Source organism: Pseudoliparis swirei, chromosome 8 (assembly GCF_029220125.1).
Source record: "Pseudoliparis swirei isolate HS2019 ecotype Mariana Trench chromosome 8, NWPU_hadal_v1, whole genome shotgun sequence".
Taxonomy (NCBI): Eukaryota; Metazoa; Chordata; class Actinopteri; order Perciformes; family Liparidae; genus Pseudoliparis; species Pseudoliparis swirei.
This window is the reverse complement of record NC_079395.1, coordinates 6,698,461-6,725,225: the sequence shown is the minus strand read 5'-3', so window position 1 is coordinate 6,725,225 and position 26,765 is coordinate 6,698,461. Positions and strand designations below refer to the sequence as shown.

Sequence of the window (26,765 nt, the reverse complement as noted above, 5' to 3'; positions counted from 1 at the left end):
TCTGTAGTCTCTTTCTGCAAACAACAAAAAGCACTGGATCATTTAAAATGAAAAAGAATAATTGCATGATTATTATATTTACTGTGAAACGCCCGTTAAAAACTCTGTTTTTTAATATGTGCTATATAAATAAATTGGATTGGATTGGAATGATGGAAAAATTATTAAGGATATGCATATGTATGTCTGAATTTAAATAAAACTAAATTAATTAATTAAAAGCATTAACAAACAGGTATTAATACACTTTTTCAAGTACGACAACAACAACAGCAACAACATCATAAAAGAAGCTGCATCACGGTGTATGTTTTATTCTATTTTCCAAAAAAATTACATTTTTATTGTTCACTCATCCTCAGTCAAGGGGTTTGTACGTTAGCCAAACATTTGATCACATGCTTCTTACTCCTCTTGTCATTATTACAACTGATACTTTCTCATTTAACTCACATTAACTTTCACTTTAACTTATTTAACATCACCTTATCCTTTGATGCATTCTTTTCTCAGCAAAAGGCCCCACCAACATCAATATTGAATCTTGTAATAACAGTTACAATGGGAATAAAATATCTCCATTTTACAATTTACAAATTGGTGAATGTGTTATTTGTTTTATCGGAGTTATTAATCTGGACTAAGCATCAGATGAAGCTACGGTGTTGTCAGTCACGCGTGGAGATGGATTATACAGACGGTTGAAGAAGGAAAACTCCGATTGAGTTCCATGTTCTGTGCCCTGGGAGGAAACACATTGTTTTAATAATCAGCATCCTGTGAATGCTGCCCATGATTTATGTGAATAAATCCTGCTTACTTACATCTATGTTGCAGTCATCGAGGTCAAGCGCAGAGTTCTGGTTCATTGCGTCATCATTCACAAGTGTTTGCTGATTCCTGAGATGCACAAGCAGAAATGTCAGACGACAACATAAACGAGCATTCTTCGATGTTCTTATTTACACGATGTCTGTATTTATGATCGACATTGTACGTTACAATACACGTCCTGTTCATCATATAGAGGACGACGGAGATGATGATTCCAGCCAGCATCGTCAGAGCAACAGCCAGACCTACCGACAACATCCCTGCAGACACAGAGCAGTTTGTACCTTATCTTAGAGCATTTGCATACTGAATTATTTGATTTGGTTGTTCTGATATCAACTTTTCTTGAATAAGGCTGGTGATATTCTGTATTTGTTTTATTGTCAAGATGAAAAAACCCAACATGAACAAGTGTGTTTTTAACACTAATATCCAGATGAGGGTTAATGATTTGTATTTTATAAGATAAATTGACAATCAATTCATAAGAGAAATAAATGCAGCAGAACATGGTTCTCTCTTTCTCACAACTAAGGAATAACAGTCTGCTGAGTTAAAGCAACTGAAGAAGGTCTCAAGTTACCCTTGTTGTCCCCAGAGGGGTCAATGGGGGGCTCTGAGTAGCAGCTGCCAGGTAGGATAGTGATGTCATCGAGAGAAACATCCCCATCCGTACCGATACCACGCTGATACACAAACACAAACTGCAACAAAGAAATCAAATACAAAATACACAATGGTTAAATACTATTGTTATTGTTTAATGTGTGATGGTACAAGTTATCACCGGAAAAGTGACTGACACTACATGTTGCTGTTCTATGTAAGTTTGATTACATTATATTCAGTTAGCTTGTTTAGTCCGGTGGTTCCTAAGATAGGAGTACGGCCCCTTCAAAGAGTCACAAGATTAGATGTTTAATAATTTTACTTCTTTTAGTTTTTTTTGTTAAATCCTCATTTGAAAAGTGGGGCTTTGAGGACAATACTTCCCTCTAAAATGTAGCGTAGTAGAAGTATAAAGCAGCATAACATGTAAAGTACAAGTACAACAATTAAAATACTTGTGTAAATGTATCTGAATCCATTCTGATGAAACAACCCAGAGCTCGTTATTACCCAGAATGCTTCTCCATGTTTAACAGTCACACTGGCCTCCTGCCACATGGCTCCCTGGTTTCCGGTCTCAATCCACTTCAGAATCCCTTCTTCGTTTCCACCAGAGTGCGTTTTTCTACAAGCCAGGACCGCACAGGTTCACATTGTTATCAATGTACAGATTATGTTTAATGGAGCAACTCATTGAACATAACCAAGTACCTGTCATTTATGTAAACTCTCAGCGTCCCAATTTTGTTGCCGAACATGTGGTACCAGAATGTCAGACAGTGACCTCTGGTGGTCGGCTGGAACACGTCACTGATCAGGAAGGACATGTCTCCCCACTCACCCACTGAGCTGTCCACATAGAGATAGAAACCTGGGGGAAACATTGCATGATCACTCAAAAATAAAGTATTCATGTCATAACAGGATATAGTCGACATCCCGCATGTACAGCTGGTATGCTTCACTAAAGCTGCTCCCCACCAGGCAGCGAGTATAGGGTCCTCCTTGACTTTGTCCTCTTTTAAAAACAAACTGAAAACTGAGATAATAATAATATACATAGATTAGTTATGTCTGTGTCTCTGCTTTGTGTCCGTGGTTTGCGTGTGAAGGTTTTTAAGTGCCATATGAACAGAACCTAATGCAGTGAGGAGTTAAAGCTGCGATAACCAATGAACGTGTATTAGGAATGGCTCAAATGACGACGTGTAATGTGGGATTTGTCAGGGACTCTGTAGTTCCTGCCGCCTTACAGACAACTTGGTGTTTTTCAGCGTCTTGTTTTGTTTTTACAGCCCACGACTTGGCTGTTACGCTTCACTTTCTGCTTTGTTTCCAGACGCAGCAGGCAGCTCTGTTCACGTTAACAGGAGAGCGGAAGTTAGCGTTACATTCATCTGGTGGTAAGAACTCCAGAAGAATGCTTCTGTTGCTCCAAATTCATCCTTGCATCAACTTAAAAGGGGATGATATGTCAATGTCAGTGTTTGCACATCTTGTTTCCCCTCACGTGGCAAAGATTGTCTGTTTCCACCACCCACAAAAACACTGTTGTAAGTCCCTCTAATGTTTTGATTTGCCATTTCCTGGGACCACATAACCCCCATAATGCACATGTATACTTTAATAAGGCTGCTGTGCAACTCTTCAGTATGTTTCTACCTGCAGCTGGGATGTACAATCAGTGGCATGACGTTTCTGTACATTTCCATAAATCAGATTAAATCACATCCACTCGGTTTGAACGTGGAATCGCAGAACAGCGCGTACGTATCGTTACCGAGTGTGGAGTTGGTGGTGTGGTCGACATTGGGCCCCGTGCTGGGGTTTAGGGAGGCTCCTCTGCCGCGGAGCCAGTCCCCCTGGTCGACTCCTCCTCCCAGGTTGCTCCAGCTGCACAAGTTGCTCTCAAAGTCACAATGTCCAGGAGGAGGACAGTGAGCGTCTGTCAACTGGACATCGTCAAACGCCATGTCTCCCTCCTGGGTAAGGCCGGCCTTCACACCTTCCACCACGATCTGAAACACAAAGCGATAACCTGCTTACTTAAATATCAATATACAGTTTAAATGTAGTGCTATATAGAGGTCAGATCACATTCTAGTATTACGTCCAGAGATTTAGATCAATTTGCTCAGTCCTCATTTTACTGCAAATGTATCCCCAAAGACAAATGTCCCATATGTGGATTATACTGATTTAGTGAGATTCACTCATTAATTTTTTTTACTTTGGGTGACCTCAACCTTTAAAAGAGATTTAAACTTTAGAGGTTTCTATAAAATGTTATGCTTAATAAACATGGAAAAAAACATATTTAGATTTATCTCCATGTACAGTGGTGGAAGACGTTACTTTAATATAAATGCAAACTCAGCTCTATTACAAGTAGAAGTCCTCTATTTAAAATGTTACTTTATTATCTGATTATTCAGGTTATTATCAGACAAAATTATCAAGTGGAAGCTTTCCTTTGAAATATAATGTAGTTGATGTAAAAAATGGCATCAAATGGAAATTACTTGAGTACTTAAGTGAATGTACCTATTTACTGTCCATGTGTATCCCTTTCCCCCTAAATCCATGACTACCGGACTGTCTCAGGCAGATCCGTGGGACTCACCCTGTAAGGCTGCACTCGGGGCAACAGTGACGCCTGTCCGAGCCTCCACAGACGACCCTGTTCTCCTGTCTGAGAGAAGATCAGAGCTTGCTTCCCTTCTTCGGTCTGCTGGTAAACGTTGAGCTGCCCCATTCCTTTGCCATACATGTGGTACCAGAGCTGCACACACACTCTTTTGTCTGAAGGGTCAGAAGAAGATGAACCAGATCATATGAATAAAACATCACAGTTTTACACGCAAGCTTCTTCCCCCTGAACACTTCGGACTGCTTAAATATCCAGATATTTATGTTTTTATTTGCACTTCTTGTATTATACTCAAGTATTTCCATTAGATGTCGCTTTATACTTTTACTCCAAAAGTAAACAAACTGAAGACACAAAACATGTGCAGTGCTTCTAAAACCCGAAGATGAACAGTATAGTGTACTTTGCGTGCAATTGGAGCTGAAATGATTCAATTAATTAAACAATTTTAAATACATTTTGGGAACCGATTGATGGTTTGAGGTTGTTATTCATGCATGGTTTGCTGATTTTTAACAGAAAACACACATTTCTCCCTATTTCCTGAAGATCTCCAGCTTGTTAATGTATAATGTAATAATATTTAGTTGCACCCTTATATAAAATGGTAGGAAATGCTTCTTTGAAATTAATCTATGAGTAATAATAATCATATGATGTCAGAGTCACAGCCATTTTTTTGCGCACACACACATACATACACACACACACAAACACACACGCACACTCACACACTGTCTGACCTGCAGGGTATAGTGTTGAAGACATTTGAGCCGTCTGTCCCGCGTGGTCGGCCGTGGAGGAGGGCAGGTAGTAGTAATGGCCTCTGGGTGTGTTGGTGGTGTGGTCGCTGTCCGGCCCGGTGTTGGGGTTCATGGTGGAGCCCGACTGTCTTACCCAGTCAAAGTCATCGGTGGTCTGCTGTTGCCAGCCACAGCTTCCCTCCTCGAAGTCACACACATCTACAGGGTAATGTTTTTGGAAAGCATTGATTGACAAAGTATGCATAAGCAAAGAATGTAAATGGTATACCTCAACGTTTATTGCTAAAACACTGTGGGAGTCAGTCCGAGTGGGACGTTAAACAACGACTTAACAGGAAGTTACTGACTTTTCAAATTGCGCATTTGTCTTCCTGTTTTCCTTGAAGACCCTGAAAGTTCTTGATGCACACTAATTTGTGATTTTAAAGGTCTTTGACTGATAATCTATAATTCTGATGGTCGACAACAAGAGAAACATACAATATATCCAGATTTATGCTTTAAATGTCAGTGTATCACGACATCCCTATCGGCCACGATCTTATTACGTAAATGTGCCGACAATAACTACATACATGAGGAGGGAGACGGGCAACATTTACCCCTCCAACATCTGCTGTGTGCAAGCCTATAAGGGACAGGAAAGGAGGAAGATATATTTGAGGGGATGTGACTCACTGGGGAGAGACAATGGCTCTTAAAAATGTGCCATGACCTTTTCCGGCTATTTAACTCAACCTTTCCCATAATTAATCACTTTAAAATGAAGAACAGACTCGAGAATTTCAGTCTAAATTGAACCAAAATGTCAAATATTGTTTGTTTTACTGGGATTTTCTTCATTTTTTTAAATTACCAGAGTTGGGACATGGCCCACTGATGAAGGAGATGTCATCAATGGCTATGTCTCCTGCTTCTCCCCCCACGGTAGCCTCCAGTATCACTTGGTGGACTTTCTGCAAGGTCACGTGGCTCTGCACCAGCAGCCACTCGTCCCCTTGGTTTCCTGATTTTTGCCACACCTACAGGAAAGAGAGGAGGCTGATTCACTCGTCACAATGAGGATGTGAGGAGATGTTTGCAACATTGTGGTATACGTTGAAACTGTGCAGCTTGCACTCACTATACAATGCATTAACGTGATTTTGCAATCAGCATTTCACAACTACGTGAAAAGTATAATAACAGAGAGAAGCAGTCATGAATATTTCTCAATCGGTCGTTTTCCTGCCATTGTAGTAAAGGGAAGTGAGGTGTCCAGAGGGAAAAAAGTGTCCTTCTCTGACTTCTGTCATCTCTCTGCTTGTTGAAACATACAATAAACTGAGAAAACTACTAAATTGATGGATCTTTTTACCAATGTTTTCGTGAAGGGATCAGCTGTTTGTAGAAGCATCCTCAAGGAGCCAGCAGTCGCTCCAAACACGTGGTACCAAAATGTGAAACAGTATCCTTGTTCACCAGCAGGTGGCAGCAGCAAAGACTTCAGCTGGGCCTTATTTCCCTTCACACTTGGTCGGGAACTTTTGATGTAAATGTATTTACCTGTGAAACAACGGAATCAATAATATTAAATACATTTTTAAAGGAAAATAATCTCAAAAATAAAAAAAGGTGACAACCATTTTTAAAGGTTGGATGAGAGAGAGAGAGAGAGAGAGAGAGAGAGAGAGGGGGGGGGGGGGGTAGAGTTAAGTACTCATCTTGTAAAACCAGGTTGGGAACCACCTTAACGTCATAAATTTCAAGTGCAATTTTTACAAGAAGTTTTTACAAGAATTCTTTTACAAGAAGTTATGACATAACCTTCCTCCCACAAATGAGACGGTGAATTCATAGGAAATCAAATGCACCGCTGCTACTCCTGGTGCAGCTTCTGGTCTGAGAGGACCAGTATTACCGGCACTAACAATATTGAGTCAGTCTTTTGTCTTACTGAGACTTCTTCTGAATTTTCCAGTAATTGTCATGTGGTGCCAAAACACTACTGTTAATTATTACCTTCGCATTGAAAATGCGGAAGGTTATGTTTTGATCGCCGTGTATTTATTTATTTGTATGCGTGTTACTCGCATAACTAAAAAAGTATTAAACCGAATCGCATGAAATTTGGTGGGATGATTGGTTATTATCCGGGGACCATTTGATTAGATTTTGGGATTGATCGGGTCAAAGGTCAAGGTCATGAAATGGTCAAAATCTTCTTGAATCGCATGAAATTTAGTGGGATGATTGGTTATTATCCGGGGATTATTTGATTAGATTTTGGGATCGATCGGGTCAAAGGTCAAGGTCATGAAACGGTCAAAATCTTCTTGAATTGTATGAAATTTAGTGGGATGATTGGTTATTATCCGGGGACTATTTGATTAGATTTTGGGATCGATCGGGTCAAATGTCAAGGTCATGAAACGGTCAAAATCTTCTTTTTACCAATTGGCATGCAACTAATGCCAAAATGTTCATAATTCAATGCACAATCTTGTGATATGCGAAGGTATGCGCTCTACCGAGTGCCCATTCTAGTTCAAATTATGTTTTAGGACAATACTTGTCGAAAGGTAGTGCGGAATAATAGTGACCTTTGCCGGTAGTGTGGTCTCCTGCAGGCCCGGTGTTGGGGGTTTCAGTGGGACCAGACCTGCTGAGCCAGTCCAGCTCATCTTCAGCCCCCTGAACCCAAACACACAGACCATCTTCAAAAGAGCAGCCGCAGGCAGACAGAGCTGAGGAGGGAAACACAGCTTACACAGTCGCCAGCTTTACCTGCTAATAAAGTTATAACTCATATCACTACTACTCATGTCCAATAAATGTACATGTAATGTCGATGGGGACCTTACTTACCTGGTGGAAGGTAGGACATTTCACAGTTTATAAAAGAAATATCATCCACGGCAACATTGGCATCTCCAGAAGTCGTGTCTGTCTGAATCCCTTCATTCATGCCGCTGAACCAAACCTGACATTAGAAATGATTACATTCATACATTCATGCTGTTGCAAGATCACTGTGCTCCACCAGAAAGGAAACATTTAATTCTGTCACACTTACTGCGCCTCGACAGCCCTGCGCATGAACATATATAAAATGTTACCCGATTTCCAACATTTACACACTCGCCCTCATGCACACCCTAAACTACTGCTCATCACAAGTTATTTATTTTCTTTACCTATTTTTTATGAATAATTTACTTTGTTTAACTTTTGAAAATGACATGTCTCCCTCGGCCATACGAGCCAGACTGTGAGAGTAATATATTAAAAGTAGTTTAAATTTGGATATAGAGTATTTCCAATCATATTTAGTCTTAAAGTACAAACTTAATAAAATGATTGCACATAATAGTTTTTTTTATCACATTCAGATATACTGCACGATGGACTACAATACATAGAAACAATACTATTGTACGTGTTCCCACACATATTGTCAATATATGCACATTTAAGTGTGTTTTTGTATTAGATCTCCATCCATTGTGAATAGACAGATTATGTCTCAGTGAGGCGTTGGAACACCAACGAGGTCAACCATCTCCATAAGTATTGAATTGGATTGAGACGTGGCGATTCACATTATTTTCATCGTCATCAATCCGTGAACCCGTGTGCCCTGAATGTGAGCTTCTTCATTCACAAAGCTCCTTTACTCCTTTAGGAGTTTGTTTTCTCTAATATGCCTCTCGTTTGTATGCCGCTTTCACGAGGTTTATAACATAAGTGTTCTGGTGGATGTTGAGCCCCCCACACCTTATACGGCTGCTGGTGCCGGCCCACAGGCAGATGCTCTGGGGGCCAATGGGAGCCAGTGTTGTGACTGCGTGACCACAGGATTGCTTCACTCCCTTCAGCTTGCTGCATAAGCACTCGGAGTGACCCAGAACTCTCTGCACTGATGTGGAAGTGAAACCTGTGTTTAGGAAATAAGGAAGGAAGGAAGAAGGGGAGAGCGTTGGATCGCGAAGATAATTGCGCGGTAGAAAGACAAGGGGCGGTGCAGGAGCGTTGAGCAATTCATACTTTAAATATTCGACTCTGAATCCAAACTAAATGTTGTACAGACATTGGAGATGATAAGGAGAGAAACATGGCCATCGATGTCGTGGTTATCGCTTACAGAAGTTGGCAGTAGGGGGATGAAGGGGAGAGTGGGGGACTCTGGAGGCGAGCTTCCGTCTGATTGGACCCCTGACTGAAATTCACTCTCATGTAGTAGCCTGAGAACAAGGGAAACATCCTGAATTAAAGAGATGTCTCCTAAACATGTAGGGAGCGGAGTTATGATTATTTCAGGGTCACGTCCTCTAACATGTTATCCTTTGAATTCTTGTCCTGCGGGTCCATTCAAATAAATAAACTATGAAAGTCACCTGTCTCTGTCGTGTGATTCGCGGGAGGCTCGGTGTTGTCACTGGCTTTCTGCCTCTGCCACCTGCTCTGTCCATCACTGGTGTCCGTCCATTGGCACTGGTCACTCTCAAATGTGCAACGACCTGAAAGTTTGAGACAAGGCGTGAGAAAAACTGCTGGGATGAAAAAAAGGGAGGTGAATCCGTTCATTAATCACATGTTGGTCACTAATCTGCGCTTGTGAAATTTTGTGCAAGAGAGAACAAAGATAGCTCTGTTGCTCATATAAGTTTGAACTTGAAATAAAACTTGGTCATGTGGTTGAGCACCCTGTGAGTAAACAGCATCATCCTTGTTTTCCTAAAATGGTAATCATTTCTCTTATCTTAAAAAAACAAAAAAAAACTGTCACCACAAATAGGACATCCTTTATAAATAATAATGTTCATTTAGAAAAACTGGAACTTACAGCTAATCAGGATATCTTATATTTGAATATATACAAGTTTAAAAAGTGCAATGAAATCATCATTTTCTCACTCCGCATTGCATCTGGCAGGAAGCCTTCAGTGATCACATGACCCACATGCTTAATTTATCTCGTTCTCCCCACTTAAAAGAATGAGCCCGAGTTACCACCCACGTTTAAATCTAGTAGCCTGGTAATGAATCACAAGTAATCATTATTGTAAGACACTGCTCTGCTGACAGAATGGCAAAAGCACGTGTCAGTCGGTGAACGCACAGCTCACCACAGCCATCCTCGTCCTCTCCTTGTGGGCAGTCTGGATGATAATTACATCGCAGAGTCGCCGGAATACACACTTTCATATCTGACAGCCGACAGGAAAACTCATCCTCCTGAAACACACAGAGAACAGCGGCTCCGGATCACACAGCTGTACAAACTGGTTTAATGGATTTATTCACGTTTCACGTGTAAATATGAGCTCATTCCGTCGTTCACCTGACAGGGGAGGAGGGTTGGCGTGGTTGAGTCTGATGAAGTGGGTGTAGGCGGGGCGGAGGTGGAGGATGGGTCAGGCAGTTTGCTGTTGTCAGGGTCAAATAGACACTCCCTTGAGAAGGAGATGTCGTCCAGCGCGACCAGCCCCCCGAGACCGTCACCTCGCTCATACCTGAAGACAATCTGAGGAGCAGGCACACCTTAACATATCAGAGTTATGGCTGACAAGGTGTTTTAAGAGGCCCCACTGACCTTTGACCACCAAATTCTAATCAGTTTATCTTCGAGTGCAAGTGGACGTTTGTTCCAAAATGAAACACAAATAATCGGCTCACGGTGTTTCTGAGAAATTGCGTTCACGAGAATCGACCGGACGGACCACCAAAAACACATAACGCCTCCGGCCGCAGCCGTCTCCGATAATGTCGAGTGAACCAACCCGATAACATTTTCACAAACGAGGTCCCGGTTGACGAAAGTGCTCAGCTGCCTCCTCACTGACCTTGCTATTGACTGAGGAGGAGAACGTGACCTCTGCCCTCTGCCAGTCGTAGCTGTGTGAGTTTCCCCTGAGCCACAGCAGAGCGTCCTCACTGCCCGTCTGCAGAGTCCTGGACCGGGCGGTCAGTGTGGCCCGAGCATCATCCAGGCTGAAGTAGAAGAATCTCACCTGCGCGGACACAATACGAGTCATGACGGTAAAGGGAGGTACAGGGAACAAGAATCAATCGCTTGCTTTTATCTACAGTAAGTACACTGAGCAGTCTTTTGCACTGTGACCAACCTTTAGCAGAACAGAGATAAGCAGGAGATAATAAGCGCTGTATGCACACAAAGCAGCCGCAAGGTCTGTGAAATACTTCAGAGGTTTATATTTGTGCCGGGTCAGAGGAGGAGAGCAGATAATACAGAGATTGAAACGCAGCTGTAACCATTACGGCGGATGTTGCACCATCGTCAGGTTTAATATACAAAAATCCAATGCTTTGGTTTGTGGCCAAATATCTGGTAAACTTATGACATTCCCATTAGCTTCATCTGTACTCTTGCGCTTCTGTAGCATGCTACACGCTGAGGAGGTGAACATGGACAACTCCACATGCTTTAGGCCTGCAACTGCTTTACTTCTTCAAAGGCATCCGCGTGGACTCACAGTGCAGTTGGAGCTGGCTAGTAAAGTGTTGGAGAGAGTGTCTGATGTCTGGCCGTCCTCAGTCAGATCCCCGGGGACGACGTAGTGACCTGGAACAGGGCGGGAGCAGTTAGATCCACATTGCATTTCAGTCTACCTCACTCAAGATGTTCAGATATAGGCGTAGGTACACACGCACACGCACACACACACACACACACACACTTATATGCAAATGTTCACACACTGACTACATTATTTTTCTGTTTTTTAATTTTTATTTTTTACTTGTGTCGATTATATATGTATTTTGTATTTGCTTTGTAATGTTTACTGGGGTGAGGTTCCTCCAATCAACCATGACACTTTTTTTTAATCTCACCTTTTTTAAAATCTCACTTTTACAACTTTCTTGTTTTATTAGATTAGATTAGATTCCTTTATTATTCCCACAGTGGGGACATTTCAGGATCACAGCAGCGGTTATGTTGTTGGTGTTGTGTTTCTGCTGCTTTGTTTGTCTCGTGTAAACAAACACATCTAAAATCTCAAACCTGCATTATGAAATTAGACAATATAATGTGAAACTCACGTTTAGTATTTCTGATTACAAAAGTAAATGAATACATTGAAGAACCATGAGGATTATCTCAATGCCAAGCAGCTCAGAAAGACTAGTACCTGCATCAGAGTTGTGGGTGTGATCCCTGGACGGCCCGAGTCTGGGCCAAGCTTCCCGTCCTTGGTGACGCGTCCACGCGGCTACAGCTGCGTCCTCATCGCTTTGCTCCCAGAAACAAAGGCCGTGTTCAAAGCTGCAGCGCTCAGCAACAGCTTGTTGCTCTGCAGGACAAAGGGAACAACAGACAACCTGTGGATGTGTGACGCTGCAAATAACCGTTATCGCCGATTAATCTGCCGATTGTTTTCACAGTTAATTGATAATTAATAACGCATCGATATAATAAAAAATCCAAGAAGTCTAATATGGAGATAGTACAATGCATACTAATGGCAGCCTTATGTTATTACATAACACGTGAAAGAGAACATATGAAATGTATTTCAACATTTAACCTTTAACGGAAATTATGAAACAATACTAAGGACCAGGAGAAGCACACGGGGCGCGCCGGTACCGTGTACCAGTGCATTCAGGCATCGACATGAGTGATATCTCACCACAGGCGCTCTCATCAGACCAGTCCCCACAGTCATCACTGAAGTCACACACTTGGTTGTGCGGCACACACACACTGTTGTTGCACACAAACATATTTTCTGGACACGAGGGTTGAGGCTCTGAGAAGGAAACCAAAAAAAACATCAGTAAATCATCTTGGAAAAAGCGGCTGCCGGCTGCGTGCAGGTAGAGCCGGTTGCCTACCGGGCAGTGTGCAGTTGATGAAACCGATGTCGTCGATGGCAACGTGTCCGAGCCTGTCGAAGGTCCGGCTGGCTTCAAACTGGACGGTGAATTCCTGAGGAATTCGACCAACCTTTACCTCGCCGTGATGCCACGCATCTCCATGGTTACCAGTTAGCCACCACAGTGCAGTGGTCCGGGAGCCCTCCTTCAGCATCACATGCAGCATCTCTATGTCTGGAACAATGTGTCGATGAAAGACTGCATGTAGACTCGGTTGCATGTTTGTAGACTTTGTTTCTTTATGATCACGACTATGGAGGCAGCGATATGATGAGACCACATGACCTTTATCATATCAGGTGTGCAGCATTCTCTACGAGGCTCTATAACAGATCACCTCTTGCCAGATCATAGTGTAATAACTACAATAATAACTTAATATTTACACTTTGTTGATCTGCACTTCACACATACACACACATTTCATTTCATTTGCTCTGCACACATACACACACTTTGCTTTTTGCACACTGTCTATATTTAATATTTTTGTACTTGATTTGATTTGTCATTGGTGTTGTATGTTGTGGATGCATGTGTGTTGTATATGTACATATATATTTTGTTTTGTTTTGTATTTTACTTTTATTTTACTTTGTATACTTCTATACCTTTCATCCCTGTTTCTTATATTTTGTGTTTTGTTTTTTATTCTTGTGCGTTTGGTTTATTGGTGCTGCTACTGTCACGACAAATTTCCCCTTGGGGATTAATAAAGTATATATCTATCTATCTATCTATCATTCGAGTCCAAGACACATTTCCTTTAGGGTGCTTTAAAGTGTATCGTACTCGCATAAAAAGAGTAAGAACATGTGATAATAATGTTTGCACAAACACACATACCCTCTCCCTCCATGTTGTAGTAGAAGTGTAGTGTGCAGGTGGCGCTGGCCTGTTTCATGGTGGGACTCTGCACAGCAGCAGGACTCACTGTATCTCCTCGGGCAGGCTCCACAGACATGTACCAACCTGCAACAACCCAACAATAAGCATCTTAAACACAATAAACCTCCTGCATGTTCAGTTTTAATTACACTTGGCATGCCATGCAGGAAGTGAAACAATGTTTTTATGCTTGTTTTTCTTTCTTTTTATGCAGTTTTTCTTGCTCTGGGGGACACTATTTATTTTTGTCAGAGAGGCACCATGATCCCTGAATTTAGGCAGTTTTAGGGACACAAGTACATTTGCGGTAAATTTGAGGTGTGACGATAGCTCACAGTTCAGCATGATTCAGTAGAAATATTAAAGAGGTGTAGATATAATGTTGAGCATATCAATCAAAGGAATGCAAAGCAGAACAACACAAGGATGTGCACACTACAGCCAACATTGCTACCATACATAATGTAAAAGGGGAAATGGTTCCAGCTTGTTCAGCATATTTGCGCATTCAGTTTTCTGTTAGCCAAAAAACGTGTCATTTAATACCCAAAATATATTTCAATGATGCAAATGTTTCAATAAGAAATTGTTAAAAGATCTTGCTGTTTCCTTTTTTTTGGTGGGGGTGGGGGGGGGGGGATTGCCCTTGATGGATGAATTACCCTTCATCTGTTAACCATGAAGGGTAATTGTTTATGGTTCTATGATTTGAAGTTCTCGAGTCTGGGTCAATGTGCTCTGAGGAGCTGTAAAACAGTCCATATGCAGGTGAATTAAAGCAGAACAAGAGGGGTTGGTGTGTGTGACCATACCCAGTTCAGTGCTCACTGTGTTGTCCACAGAGGGTCCAGTGTTCCCAGTGGCCTTCCTTCCTCTCTTCCACTGACATGGGCCAGAACTGATGTCCTCCCAGCCACATGTTCCATTTTCAAACGTGCAACCCACAAATACCGAATTTGTTTCATTTACTTGAAGAAAAAAAGAAAAGTGTTCAATTATTATTTTTCATTTAAACATCATCAAACATACTTCAGTCATTAGCGATAGAGATTAAAGCAATATTTATACCTTGACAAGGGCCTGGTGTGACACTGACGTCATCGATGGCAATGAATCCAAAGTTGTTGTTCTCTGCTTTGATCAGCAGCTGGTCGTTCAGGGAATGAGTCGACGCCATTGATTACATATTCATTCTTTATCTTCTTCATATTTATTTTTTTAACCACTCAGCCTCTTTTGGATTACCTGGAAAGGTGTGCTCCTCTCTACAGACTGAGAGAGCATGGTCCAGCCGCGTCCACTTCTGGTTCTGTTGAACAGCAGATCTTCTTCCAATGGCTCTGAACGCATGAAAACCTTCAACGTGCCAGACTCACTGACAAATAACAGAAATATGTTATGTTTTTGTTTTGATATGTGAAAACATCTTCAATCAACAGTGTTTCTTTAGTATCTTTACAAATACTTATAAAGGGGAATGCTAATCTATTACTAGTTTCACTTGGGCTGATTTAACTTTCCATATTCTACATGGATCCTATTTTCAGGTTGTTGATTGGTTGAAATTATAATTAAAAAAATAAATAAAAATATTCTGCCTTTTTTGATCCAACTCACACAGATCTGTGTGAAGAGTGAGCTCTCCCACAGACTATTAGTGGTCTTGCTCAAAGGGCATGAGGCAGGTGATTCATGGTTAAATGACTCTTGTGCACACTTTCTGAGGAAGTGAATGAGGAAACTAAACCGGATGAAGTGCATCCTCTGCATTGTCACATACTGTATGGCGTGAACACGGTGGTGGTTTGTAATTTTCTTTTTTTGCTGACCTGCCATCCATATGGTACCATAAGGTGAGACAGGATGGGATGTCTCTCAGCCGGATCCATTCTGACAAAACCTGCGCCCCGTTGCTGTGGTTCCGGTGCAGCGATGAGCTCAACAAGAACCAACCTGAATTCAAAGGTGTGAAGAAATATATGAGATCACATAAGGATAGTGCAACAAGACTAAATTATTGCATTGTTATTGCTCAGGCATTTAAAAGTGAAAGCTAAATACACACTTGTCTCTTAAAGGACTTATTTATTTTAAGGTTAAAATATCAGCTGTGAATTCTGTGCTGCTTATTTTGGCAGCAGGATCATTGTTAGTTTGAAAAAGATGATTTTTTAAAAATAATTTTGAAACCGTCACAGTTTCTTTGGGAGAACAGACAAGGACATTGTTTTTCAGGCAAGGGGGAGGTAATGTGAAAAACTTGACATACACCAGGAATAAAACGAAAACTTAATAAGTGACGGACCGTGCCGGCTAAACGGCAGCTGCAGTGGCTCATATTTATCATAGATTGCCGCATTGATAATTATTTAGCTGAGTATTCAATTATTAAACCAGAGTTAACAACATATTCTCTACATTTACTGCTAATATTTAGTGTGTATAAATATATAGATATCGAAAAGTAATTGCACGGGGAATCAATATATTATACTGGTAATATGTTCCCCTATTACTGAAATCTCAGCTTCACGTCCATGTTTAACTTACCATATTGAGGTATATAAAAGAACGTACCCTCTGGGGTCTGAGTTGTGTGGTCCGTCGGTGGACCCTGGAAGCCTCCATTCGCCAGCACCCAGTCATGTCCATCTTCTTTGGGGATGTTGACCCAAGTACACTGTCCGGACTCAAAGTCACAGCTGCCTGGAGGACTGCAGGCCCCCTGCCTCAGAGAAATATCATCTAATTTCACTGTGGAGTTGGTGCCTGGCACATGGTCTGCCTTAAACACAACCTGGTGAGGGAAATAAACTGTTTTAGGAAGCATACTAACACAAATTCATTGATTCAGTTGTGCAGTTTAGTGACTCACTGTGAAAGAGAAAGTTTGATTGGCAGAGTGAGTAAAGGGTTAATAAAAAAACGTCTTACACGGAACTTTCCAGGGGAGGACACGGTGACCTCTGCCAACTCCCAGTTTGAAGAGGGCGGTCCAGATCGTTCCCAAAGTGCTTCACCCTCCTCCCCGCTCCGCAGCACATCCACGCCAAGGATGCCCGACCCTGCAGGGATCCAGTACCTGAGCAAGTACAATAGAAGCACAGAGAGTACAATATCGCAGCACACAGCAGTGCAGACATGTGTGTGATGGCACGACCGGACTCACCAGAAGTGCACACATATCTCCAGAGCTGAGTCGAACGATGGCGTTAGCAACTCAGCTACTTCTGTCTGTGTATGGTTCGGTGATGTCATCAAAGTCATGTAGAAACCTACAGCGAAGAGAGAAACAGAGACGTTTCAAGACAAACATCAAATAGCCTCAAGGGAACTGTAAAAACAAGGCACAAGGAGTGACAATACTAACATGGTGACGTGAAGCAGGACTAATGTTTTCTGTGTTCATCATCTTAGTTTAGCATGTTATCATACTAACATTTTGCTAAATGCCAACGAAACAAAGCAAAGTCATTATCTTTGCAGGTATTTGGTCATGACCCAAATAAAAGAACAAACTAATGGCGGTGAGATATAACAAGTTCAAGGATCACCAAAGTCAGTGGGATTAACCCTCCTGCAACCCCTCAGAGTTATATTCAATTCAATTCAATTCAGTTTATTTGTACAGCCCTATTTTACAAATGACAAATTTGCCTCAGAGTATTCTACAATCTGTACACATAGACATCCCTGTCCCAAAACCTCACATCGGATCAGGAAAAACTCCCAAACAACCCTTCACGGGGAAAAAAAGGGAAGAAACCTTATTATATTGTGACCGAACCTCGGATAATGTGGAGTCCCAATTCCGAGGTTGCAAACTAACACAAGCTTTAACACATAGCCTACATAAGCATACCTATAACTTATAACCTTTATCCAGTTGTAATGAGATCATGAACTTGTTTGCTACCACAAAGTTTTTCTTCTCACCATTTTCCGTTCCATAGGTGTGATCCACCTGATATTTTGTGCCTCTCTTGCGATCCCACCGAGCCTTGTGATTGACAGCGTTCTGAAAGCCACACCAGCTGGAATCGAACCCGCACGTATCTCCAGCTGTGGGGAAAAGGGCACAAATCATTGCAATCTCTGTATGTTCGACTTTCTTTGAAAAATAAAGCAAAGGCGGTCTGTGCGTACGTACACTGATGACTGCAGGCTCCCTCCTTCACTTGAATGTCATCAATTGCGATGAATCCTTGACTGGTGGTGTTTCTATGGCCAGTGAACATCAACTGTGGACATGAAGAAAGAAAAATTGTGTTTCTGTAAAACTGCTTCTGTTCTGTATTATGTCTTGCTGAAACTAATGGGGACCCAATTAAAATAAATGAATTGCATGTGCAGATTTGAGCCCTACTGATCAGCCAATATGAGCTTATTGCATTTATATTGGCATCATTATATGTCACATAAGTAACAAGACGAAGCAGTGCAGAAATACCAAGAACATCTTCAGGAAACTCCAAGGCTTTCTCTTGTTGAACCATTAAAATGCCTTTACTGCAATGGCATATATTCATGAATATGTGGTTGAGTTCATTCTTACCCGTATGTTGTTGTTCATGTTGATGGTTACTTGTGCGTTAATCCACTCTGGATTGTGAGTCCCTCGGCGAGTCCAGACTAACATTTCAGAGGAATTCTAGGATAAAATGAAGTCATTACAGCTCAAAAGTAAAGACCCCTGCAGCAGAAGGTTTGCAGTCGTTCTAACTCGCATACTTACTGTCTCAACCAGCAGGTCCAGGGAGGACACTGAAGGCCCGAGCATGTAGTACCAGAATCCAACACAGAAATATGACGTTAGATTGAGGAGAGGAACGGAGACGGCTGCTCTCTCCCCATCCCGAGACCCAGATCCACTCAACAGTAAGAAAACACCTTGGTGGATAAAGAAAGCAGAGAGAAGGGTTCCACACTGTGAGGCAGATAACGCAATAGAGTGTGGCCTGAAATCTGAGCTCTTTCATCTTTGACAAAGCAGTGCTGCCATTCAACCCGTTAGTTATGACACTAGCAATACAAATGAGATGATGTAACCAATTTAAGAACCTCTCAGATATTGTTTTGATGACAATTTTGCTTTTTGGGGCAGCGGACAATATTTCTGGGATTCCCATGTAGGTGTGTAGTGGATACCCATCTTAAGACCTCCTCTTCCGTGCACCGGGTAATTATTTACAGTTTGATTATCAACTTGAGATCAGAGAATGGACTTGGAGTTTAGAGACAATGTCTACAACCAGATTACTTTACAAGTAGCCAGTGTAAAAGCAATTTCTTTAAACCATAGAAAATAATAATATAATATACTATATATACTACTGAGACTACAGATGGACTACAGACGGAAACCACAACATATTGTCCTGTTGCTTACTGATTTTGCAAATTTTCTTGAAAAAAAAAAGTCTTGAAATTGCCTGCACTGCAGAAAAATTGTCCACAATATCAAGATATTGTAAAGTTCAAGCTCAAAGGAAGGCCAGTTGTATAGCTTCTCTCACCAGCATAACTGTTTTCAGCTGTGCTATCAAAATGCTCAAGGGTTTAAGGGTTTTCTAATCCTCCAGCAGTCTTCTAATGCGATGAGCAAACACAATTTAACATTAAACACTAGAGATGGGCCTCTCGTCATTTACCACATTAACAATGTATAGAGTGTATTTCTGATTTATTTTATTTTAAAACAGTGCTTTTCTTTTAAAAATAAGAGCATTTCTAATTTTTCTTTGATTTTTCTAAGTGACCCCAAACTTTTGAATGGTAGTGGATATTACAATTATATAAAACAAAATAAAGCAAAACAAAAAACCATCATATTCTCAGTACATTTCCAGTGATAATCGAGCGTGTTGGTGCTCGTGTTATTGCTGATAATTAATACCTTGATTGCTTCCAACAGTATGATCATACTGAGGTCCATCCCATGGCTGGTCCGCTTGAAGTCCACGACTAAGAGTCCAGTTCAAATCGTCACTGACTTCCTGGACCCAACTGCATAGATCTACTTTCAAAATATAATTTTAAATGGCAAAATACCTTATTTGAAACAAAAGTAACAGGATATAGAGACAATATATATATTTACTTAAAGATATGCACATATGCAGATTGCATACACGAAAAGAAGAGATACAGTACACATTGACACACATAGTATTACGTCTAAATTAGGCCACTTTAGCAAATAGATCCATGTCCATTCCATAACCGAGTCACTTAGGCTGTGATGCCTACACATGTTGACCATTGACATGACATTGATACTTAATGATACAACGATAAGAAACGATTTACGGACACCTTGTTCAAAAGTGCAGTCCATGTTGGAGGCCGGAGCAGTGGGGGTCGTGGTGGGAGGGGCTATAGTGGTGGTTGGGATGATCTCATCGCAGGACCCCCTGATGATGTGGACGTCGTCCAGCGCAAAGCTCCCACCCAAAGAATTGTTACAGTGGGCTTGTAATATGATCTGTGTTGAGAAATTCGCACAGATAAAAAAAAAATGTTGCAAGAAACTTTGTCTGAGTTTTTCATGAAATTATAATATTCGCCTTGCCTGATGAGGCTCTGATGAATTGTAGTCCACCCTCTCCTGAATCCACGTGCCATTTAAAAATCCATTTGTAGTCCAAACAGGACGCAGTCCAGTAGTCTCATTCACAAACACCGTCAGTGTAATGTATGAGGGCACTGGAAATACCAACATTCATAATCAAAACAACAAAAAGTAGTGGTTATTGGCAGACATGTTTAATCTCCTTGATGATTCAATCAGACGGAAACACGAGGATTTATAAAATATGTAAGACAATTAAATCTGTAATGAGGCATGCACAGCACATGCACTCAAACAAAAAGCTCTCAGTGATACATCCTCATGCTCTAATTTGCATCATTGTACTCGTAGACCCTTTTGCATGCGTATGTTGTGTATAATACACATGCAGTAATAACTTACATTTCAATCAACTTGCTTGGTTCTCACACCCCAGGAGCATTAAACTCTTAACCTTTTGACCCTTTCATACATTCACTAGCTCTGAGGCTGAGAACATCCTTTAATTCTGCATTGTCTAAAACTACGATATAGAGTTTACAAATCTATGACGATAAACTGTTTATTATTTTGAAATATTAGTATACACTGTATTGTGATCATCACTGTTTTCTCTTTTATGGTTTGGAAAAAAAGAAATTTGCCATTTTATTTTAAACGACTCCATATATCATATGTATTACTGATATTATATCACTATGTATTTCTGTTGATCTTGGGATTCTTCACCATTCTTTTCAAGTCCAGTTCACTATCAGTGCATCTGTATGTTTTAGCTCAATGTTTTATGCGCTGCTGCTAATTTGGTAAAGATAGCACTGTAAAATAATTAACTGTAATAATAATGCATTTGGACATTTTCAAGTCAAAACATGTGAAGATGTCTCAGATGAATCAAAACTACATTTGGCTGTAGTTTTAACAGGATTTGCAGTAAATTACCAACCACCAAAAACAACTTTACAATATATGTAAAAATAGATACAAAAAAACATTGACTAAAAATATAAACAACTTTCTAACAGTGCTTTCTGACTCAGTAGAAAAGACTGTACTTACCATCTTGGATCCACCCGACGGTGTGGTGCCAGATCTCCAGGCAAGATCGCTCTACTGGCTCCATCGTCTCACTCTCCAGTCGCGCAATTTCTTCTCTTCTCGACCCAGAGTGCATGAAGATTGCAAAGTGACCTGTGGAGCGGAAAAAAACACAAACACAAATTATTTTCCAGGAGAACCATTTTCCAAAAGTGTCTTGCAAGTGCAAATAGTTTGCATAATGTCATATTCACATTAGCCGGGGGATTAAGTGTGAGGAGCATCTTAATCACTCGTTGACTCCACTTCCCAGCTAGCCAATCAATTTAAAAATATTAAATGCTTTTAAACACGGATGTGATCCTATATAAACATCGAAACAGCGAGATATTGCGAGATGCAATCATTCCTCCGGTTCATACTATCCAATAACAGATCACTCCCTTTGTAAGAGATGAGCTACAGAATATACAGTCTGGGGAAAACTTGCACTTATTGAGACTGATCTGACCACATATGAAATAGCTTCTTCATGTCAGCATCTCTTTAATCTCTGATACCAATTAGGCTAACTTTGGAAGATTTACTCTTAATTTGAAGCCTTGTGTACAGGAGGACTGTTGATGAGATTGTCCCTCCATCTCATTCGGAAGTAATCTCTTAATAGCCAGTATGAGCAGGAGGGACGATTACAGCAAACACAAACTCATATTGTTCCTCAGTCATTTAAGTTACCCTCCGTCTCAGGCACAACATCCCTGCTTTGTTCTCTACTTTGTGTCCTGCTGAGTGCCACACTCACTGGCATGCAGGTAGTTAAACCATGTGTGTGGCGACCTACCCAAAGCAGAATTTGTGGAGTGGTCACTGTTTGGAAGAAACCGACCCGAGCTCTTCCCTGAGAGCCAGTCCCAGTCCACTCCGGACTCTGCTGGAGGACTGTTCACCCAACCACACAAGTCCATTTCAAAGTCACAAAATCCTGCAAGGAGCAACACAGATTCAAATAAAGTATTCAACCAAACATGCAATGAGAAGGCCACTCCCAAACACATTTACACTAGTTGTACTTCCTCATGCATTTTTATGAGGTTCACAGCGGTCACTAACCGGGCGGGGGACAGGCGCCATTCAGGACAGTGAGGTCGTCGATGGCGATATCTTTCCTCAGTCCATCCCCAACCACCGCCTCAAAGATCACCTGTCACTCAGAATGACAATTTATACCACTAGGACTTGTACTGTATTTCCATTTCTCTTTTACATTCATCCTGAAGGACTTCTCTCAAACTACCAAGAGTCTGACAAAGCTGAGCTGAATGTCACAACCCACACACACTTAAAGTCATCTTAAAACAATACTCGTACGCCGTTACAAGTAGAGATCCCTTTCTCAAGTGATTTCTACGTTACTTTCCAGCATTATTGTCTACATCCTCTGTGCTTTGTGGCTGCCACAGTATTATACTGTGAACTTACACTTTAATTGTATTTGATGGATCTACATCTAGAGTGTTGCATATCACTGTATACAAATAACTGGAAAAGAAAATCAATATTTGTGTGCATGTATGTTTTAACGAGTAATGTCCTTTCAGTAAGTTCATTTCATTCATGTTGCTTTATTCAAAGCAGCCTATATACAGAAGGAACTAGAATGGGCACTCGGTAGAGCGCATACCTTCGCATACCACAAGATTGGGCATTGAATTATGAACATTTTGGCATTAGTTGCATGCCAATTGGATAAATATTGACCATGCTATGGTAAAAAGAAGATGTTGACCTTTCCATGACCTTGACCTTTGACCCGATTGATCCCAAAATCTAATCAAATGGTCCCCGGATAATAACCAATCATCCCACCAAATGTCATGCGATTCAAGAAGATGTTGACCTTTTCATGACCTTGACCTTTGACCCGATCGATCCCAAAATCTAATCAAATGCTCCCCGGATAATAACCAATCATCCCACCAAATTTCATGCGATTCGGTTTAAAACTTTTTTTGTTATGCGAGGAACACGCATACAAATAAATAAATAAATACACGGCGATCAAAACATAACCTTCCGCATTTTCAATGCGAAGGTAATAAAGTAAAGAGACAGACAATAACATGTATAAAACATGGAAAGCATAGAGTGAACAAATCAACCACAAGCTAAAGCATGTGAGTTAAAAAAAAAAAATTCTCTCCTAAATGTGCACTGATTGGGTAATAATGTATTCACCAATCCTTATCTGATCACTACCTGATACGGGGCGCTGGGACTGAGCAGCGTCACTCTTCCGTGCCTCCAGTGCTTCCCTTGATCTCCACTTCGAGTCCAGAGCGAGACATTGTTGCTGTCGAGGGTTTGAAGGGAAACGCTGAGTTCCCCGACTTCACTTCCCTCCATGTAATACCAGAACATCAGGCATTCCCCGTCCGCAGCAGTGGGCTCCATCACCGCGGTCATCACCGCGCCTCTGGACCCCACAGGGTGACTCCACAACTGAGCACTCAGGTAATAACCTACACAGGAAGGCGGAGTTGTGAACATGCTGATTTGGAGTTGATGTAAGTTTGTGTACAAGTTGCTTTTTAGAAAGCATGCGATCACACAAAGTTACCAACGATAACTCGTTTAGCATTTATTGCAGAATTTGTGCATCGTCCTCAAATATTGCTACGTTTCGTAACACGTCAGCCAGTGGAGTCTGTATCCGGAGGGGTCGTTTACCTCCCTCGGTCCCCAGAGTGTGATCTGTGGCTGGGCCTGAAGAGTTGGCTGGTTGGGACGTCCCCGTCATCCGGCTCCAGCTGAAGTCTGCAGACGATCGGGGCAGCAGACCACAGAGGGAGCCCTGGAAGGTGCACTCTCTCTCAGCCGGGCAAGAGCCATTCACACTGCTGGACACCATGACGTCATCGATGGCTATGCTGCCCTCCGTACCGCCCACTACAGCTTCTATAATGAACTGGAGACCGACGCACATTCATTTAAGAGTGGGTTCAAGACAACGATGTTTGTCATGAAACACGTTGTTTAGGAAGCCAAAATCATATCTAATGCAAAAGCACTTTAACCTGTTATGAGACGATGATCAGAAAAAACATTAATCGTTAGAAACAGTGAGGAAGAAACAGAAATCAGAGGCTTGTGTTTGAGCGGGAACGTTAAGTCACGTGTTCTTACATTCTCGGCTATCTTTGAAGTCTTCGTAGGAAACACGCATGTTTTATCATTCTGAATTGGGCATCACCAAATGGCAGACCCGGGCCGGGGGTCATGATCCATGAATAACTTTTTTTTCCAATTGTTACGCGTCAGTGTTGTGTGTTCTCCCCTCCCTCATTGTTTTCCCTCCAGGTGCCATCAATTACCACCTATAGAGGTCAACCCGACTGCACCTGGGCTCCAGAAGGCAAGCTGGCCAATCGGCTGAGTGGGCCCTGTTTTAAAAGGAGGAAGCCTGAAGAGTTCAGGGGTGGTTTTGACTTGTGCAGGTTTGTGGTGAGAGGTTCAGGACAGTAGGTACGTTTGGGGTGCCCTGTACATGTGTGCACTCATGTCGGTACTTTGTGTCTACACACATTAGACAATTGGTTGGTGCTCCCTCTGTATTGTTTTGACAAGAACTTTGTTAGAGAAGCAGGTGAAGCCATTTTGTTTAATTGTTTCTTTTCATAGAGGTAGTTAGACAGGCCTAGTTTTGTTATCTTGATTTTGTTTGTTTGGTACAACCACAACTGTCCCAATCTCTCCCTCTGTGTAAGAATAAATATTATTTGAACACGTTACTCCTACTTTTGATCTTTTCACGTATTCTTTGACTGTCATGTGTTCGTTCCCCCCACTTATCTCCTAGACCAGGAAGGGGATGTAACACAATACATTGAGCACATGTGCACGAGACTGATACTATAGCTCCACTCAAGCCAAGAGAACAACTACTGGCTAGGCAAATGTAACAAATGGCTCTGTTTGCTCTTCTTAAAAAAAATAAGCAGCTTTTTATTGATTTGATCATGGTAAATATTATATTTGTTTTCCATATTCCAAGTTCAATATGTCTATGTTTTAAAAAAAATTGTTGAAAATGAATGGAAATGTGTTGTTGATCTTATTTGATGGATGTTCAGCATTTCACTTGGAGGTAGGTTTAGTAGAACTCTTTGGCTCTATGGATCCACCTATTCTAAATGAGTCCTCTAAAAATCATCTCTTATAAATCAGCAGAAGAATAAACAGGGAAATAGAGGAATAGGAATACCTGTATCGGTTTGTCACTGGTGAAGGTAAGATCTGCAAATCTCCATTTGTTTCCCTGGGTGCCGCTTCTCATCCATACCACCGTCTCTGCTTCACCAGCACGCTTTGCAATGAACTTCAGCGAACCTGATAAGAATTAAAAAACATCAACGGAGCATTGGAGGGATGCGTGTGTTTTACAGTGAAACAGCTACAGGTGTTTACAAGTGTAGTTCAGGGCAGTGATGCACCTACCAATGCTGGAGCCAAATATGTGGTACAAGAAGCTCACACATATGACTCGACCCGCAGGTCGAGGGGAGCTGATGAGTCTGGCTGCTGATGCGATATCCAGGTTGTATTTTGCAGTTACATGCATGTAGAAGCCTGTGGAGGAAAAAAAGACAAGTCATGCATTTCTTTCCAACTCATCAAACACTAGATAATCAAAATATGCTTACACTGTTGGACCTAATTTGGAACTTGGCTCTCATCAATGTATTCATATTCTATTTTGACATATTTGAAGAAGATTTAGCAGAAGCAAAAGGGATCCAATAAAGGTAAATAAACCATAAACAGAACATGCTGGTGCAGGTGAACCACAACATGCAAGTGCTCCTGAGTTATTCTGAAGGCTGCATTACTATTTGAAGGGCATGCCGGCTACTGTCTTGACCTAACTCAACCTGTTTGGGCCATGAAGGATCCCGGTTCACTGCTACAGTAATTAAATACTGAAAGTGGCACTATAACGCATATTATTTAAACAAAATTATGTAATCATCTGTATCGTTACATAAAGTCATTATTTGATTTGATATTGAGCTTACTTTGTGCATTACACTAAAATGTGCATAGTTGAGATGACAAAGTGATGGTGAAGTCAAAATTCCTGTTTGCGGCCAGTCGGATACTCACCCTTACTGAATGCATCGGTGCTCCTTTTCCACAAAAGGCTGGCGCTGTAGTCGTCGTACCAGGAACAGGTGTCATTTTCAAAATCACATGACAGTTGGTCTGCTCCTGCGGGGAAATCGCCCTCTCTGCAGTGGTCAAAGCTGACATCGTCCAACATAACGTCGTTGGCCTGAGGTTTGACCGAAAACCGCAGCTGAAGAAAGAGAAGTATTTTACTCTGCATTAATTCTGAAAAACAATATTCTGAATTAATGAGTCTCTACTGATCAACCAGCGTTGTCCACTTTGTGTTTATTGTGCACTGTTGCCTTTAAGTACACTTCAAGTACAAAACCACCAACATACTTACCGTATATGGCAGCTTCAT

At 41.4% G+C, this 26,765-nt stretch overlaps 1 protein-coding gene across 1 annotated transcript; it reads right to left on the bottom strand.

The window, feature by feature from the left end:
* Positions 1–298: 298 nt before the first annotated feature.
* On the bottom strand, positions 299–26,765 carry si:ch211-106h4.4 (MAM and LDL-receptor class A domain-containing protein 1). The gene is made up of 43 exons (XM_056421539.1): positions 26,748–26,765; positions 26,399–26,591; positions 25,733–25,864; positions 25,500–25,624; positions 23,966–24,203; positions 23,495–23,757; positions 22,349–22,439; positions 22,125–22,220; positions 21,260–21,391; positions 18,365–18,519; positions 17,780–17,870; positions 17,566–17,691; positions 16,799–16,904; positions 16,564–16,711; positions 16,207–16,426; positions 15,459–15,582; positions 14,875–15,004; positions 14,698–14,776; positions 14,442–14,597; positions 13,588–13,713; positions 12,700–12,915; positions 12,495–12,614; positions 11,994–12,155; positions 11,334–11,422; positions 10,683–10,850; positions 10,181–10,363; positions 9,966–10,074; positions 9,234–9,356; positions 8,981–9,080; positions 8,614–8,773; positions 7,705–7,819; positions 7,440–7,583; positions 6,215–6,402; positions 5,714–5,879; positions 4,837–5,055; positions 4,067–4,245; positions 3,224–3,461; positions 2,155–2,314; positions 1,954–2,068; positions 1,418–1,538; positions 998–1,094; positions 825–900; positions 299–742 (listed from the first exon to the last, which is right to left on the bottom strand). The coding sequence occupies exons 1-43, from the start codon at positions 26,763–26,765 to the stop codon at positions 641–643; spliced, it is 6,099 nt and encodes a 2,032-aa protein (XP_056277514.1). The 3' UTR covers positions 299–640.

Bases quoted from the DNA above. Each gene is read 5' to 3' on its own strand.
- si:ch211-106h4.4 (XM_056421539.1), bottom strand. The intron at 22,221-22,348 runs GTTAGTGACCGC...TGCTCCTTGCAG, and splicing joins TGGCGCCTGTCCCCCGCCCG to GATTTTGTGACTTTGAAATG. The intron at 901-997 runs GTACAATGTCGA...TGTGCATCTCAG, and splicing joins AACAGGACGTGTATTGTAAC to GAATCAGCAAACACTTGTGA.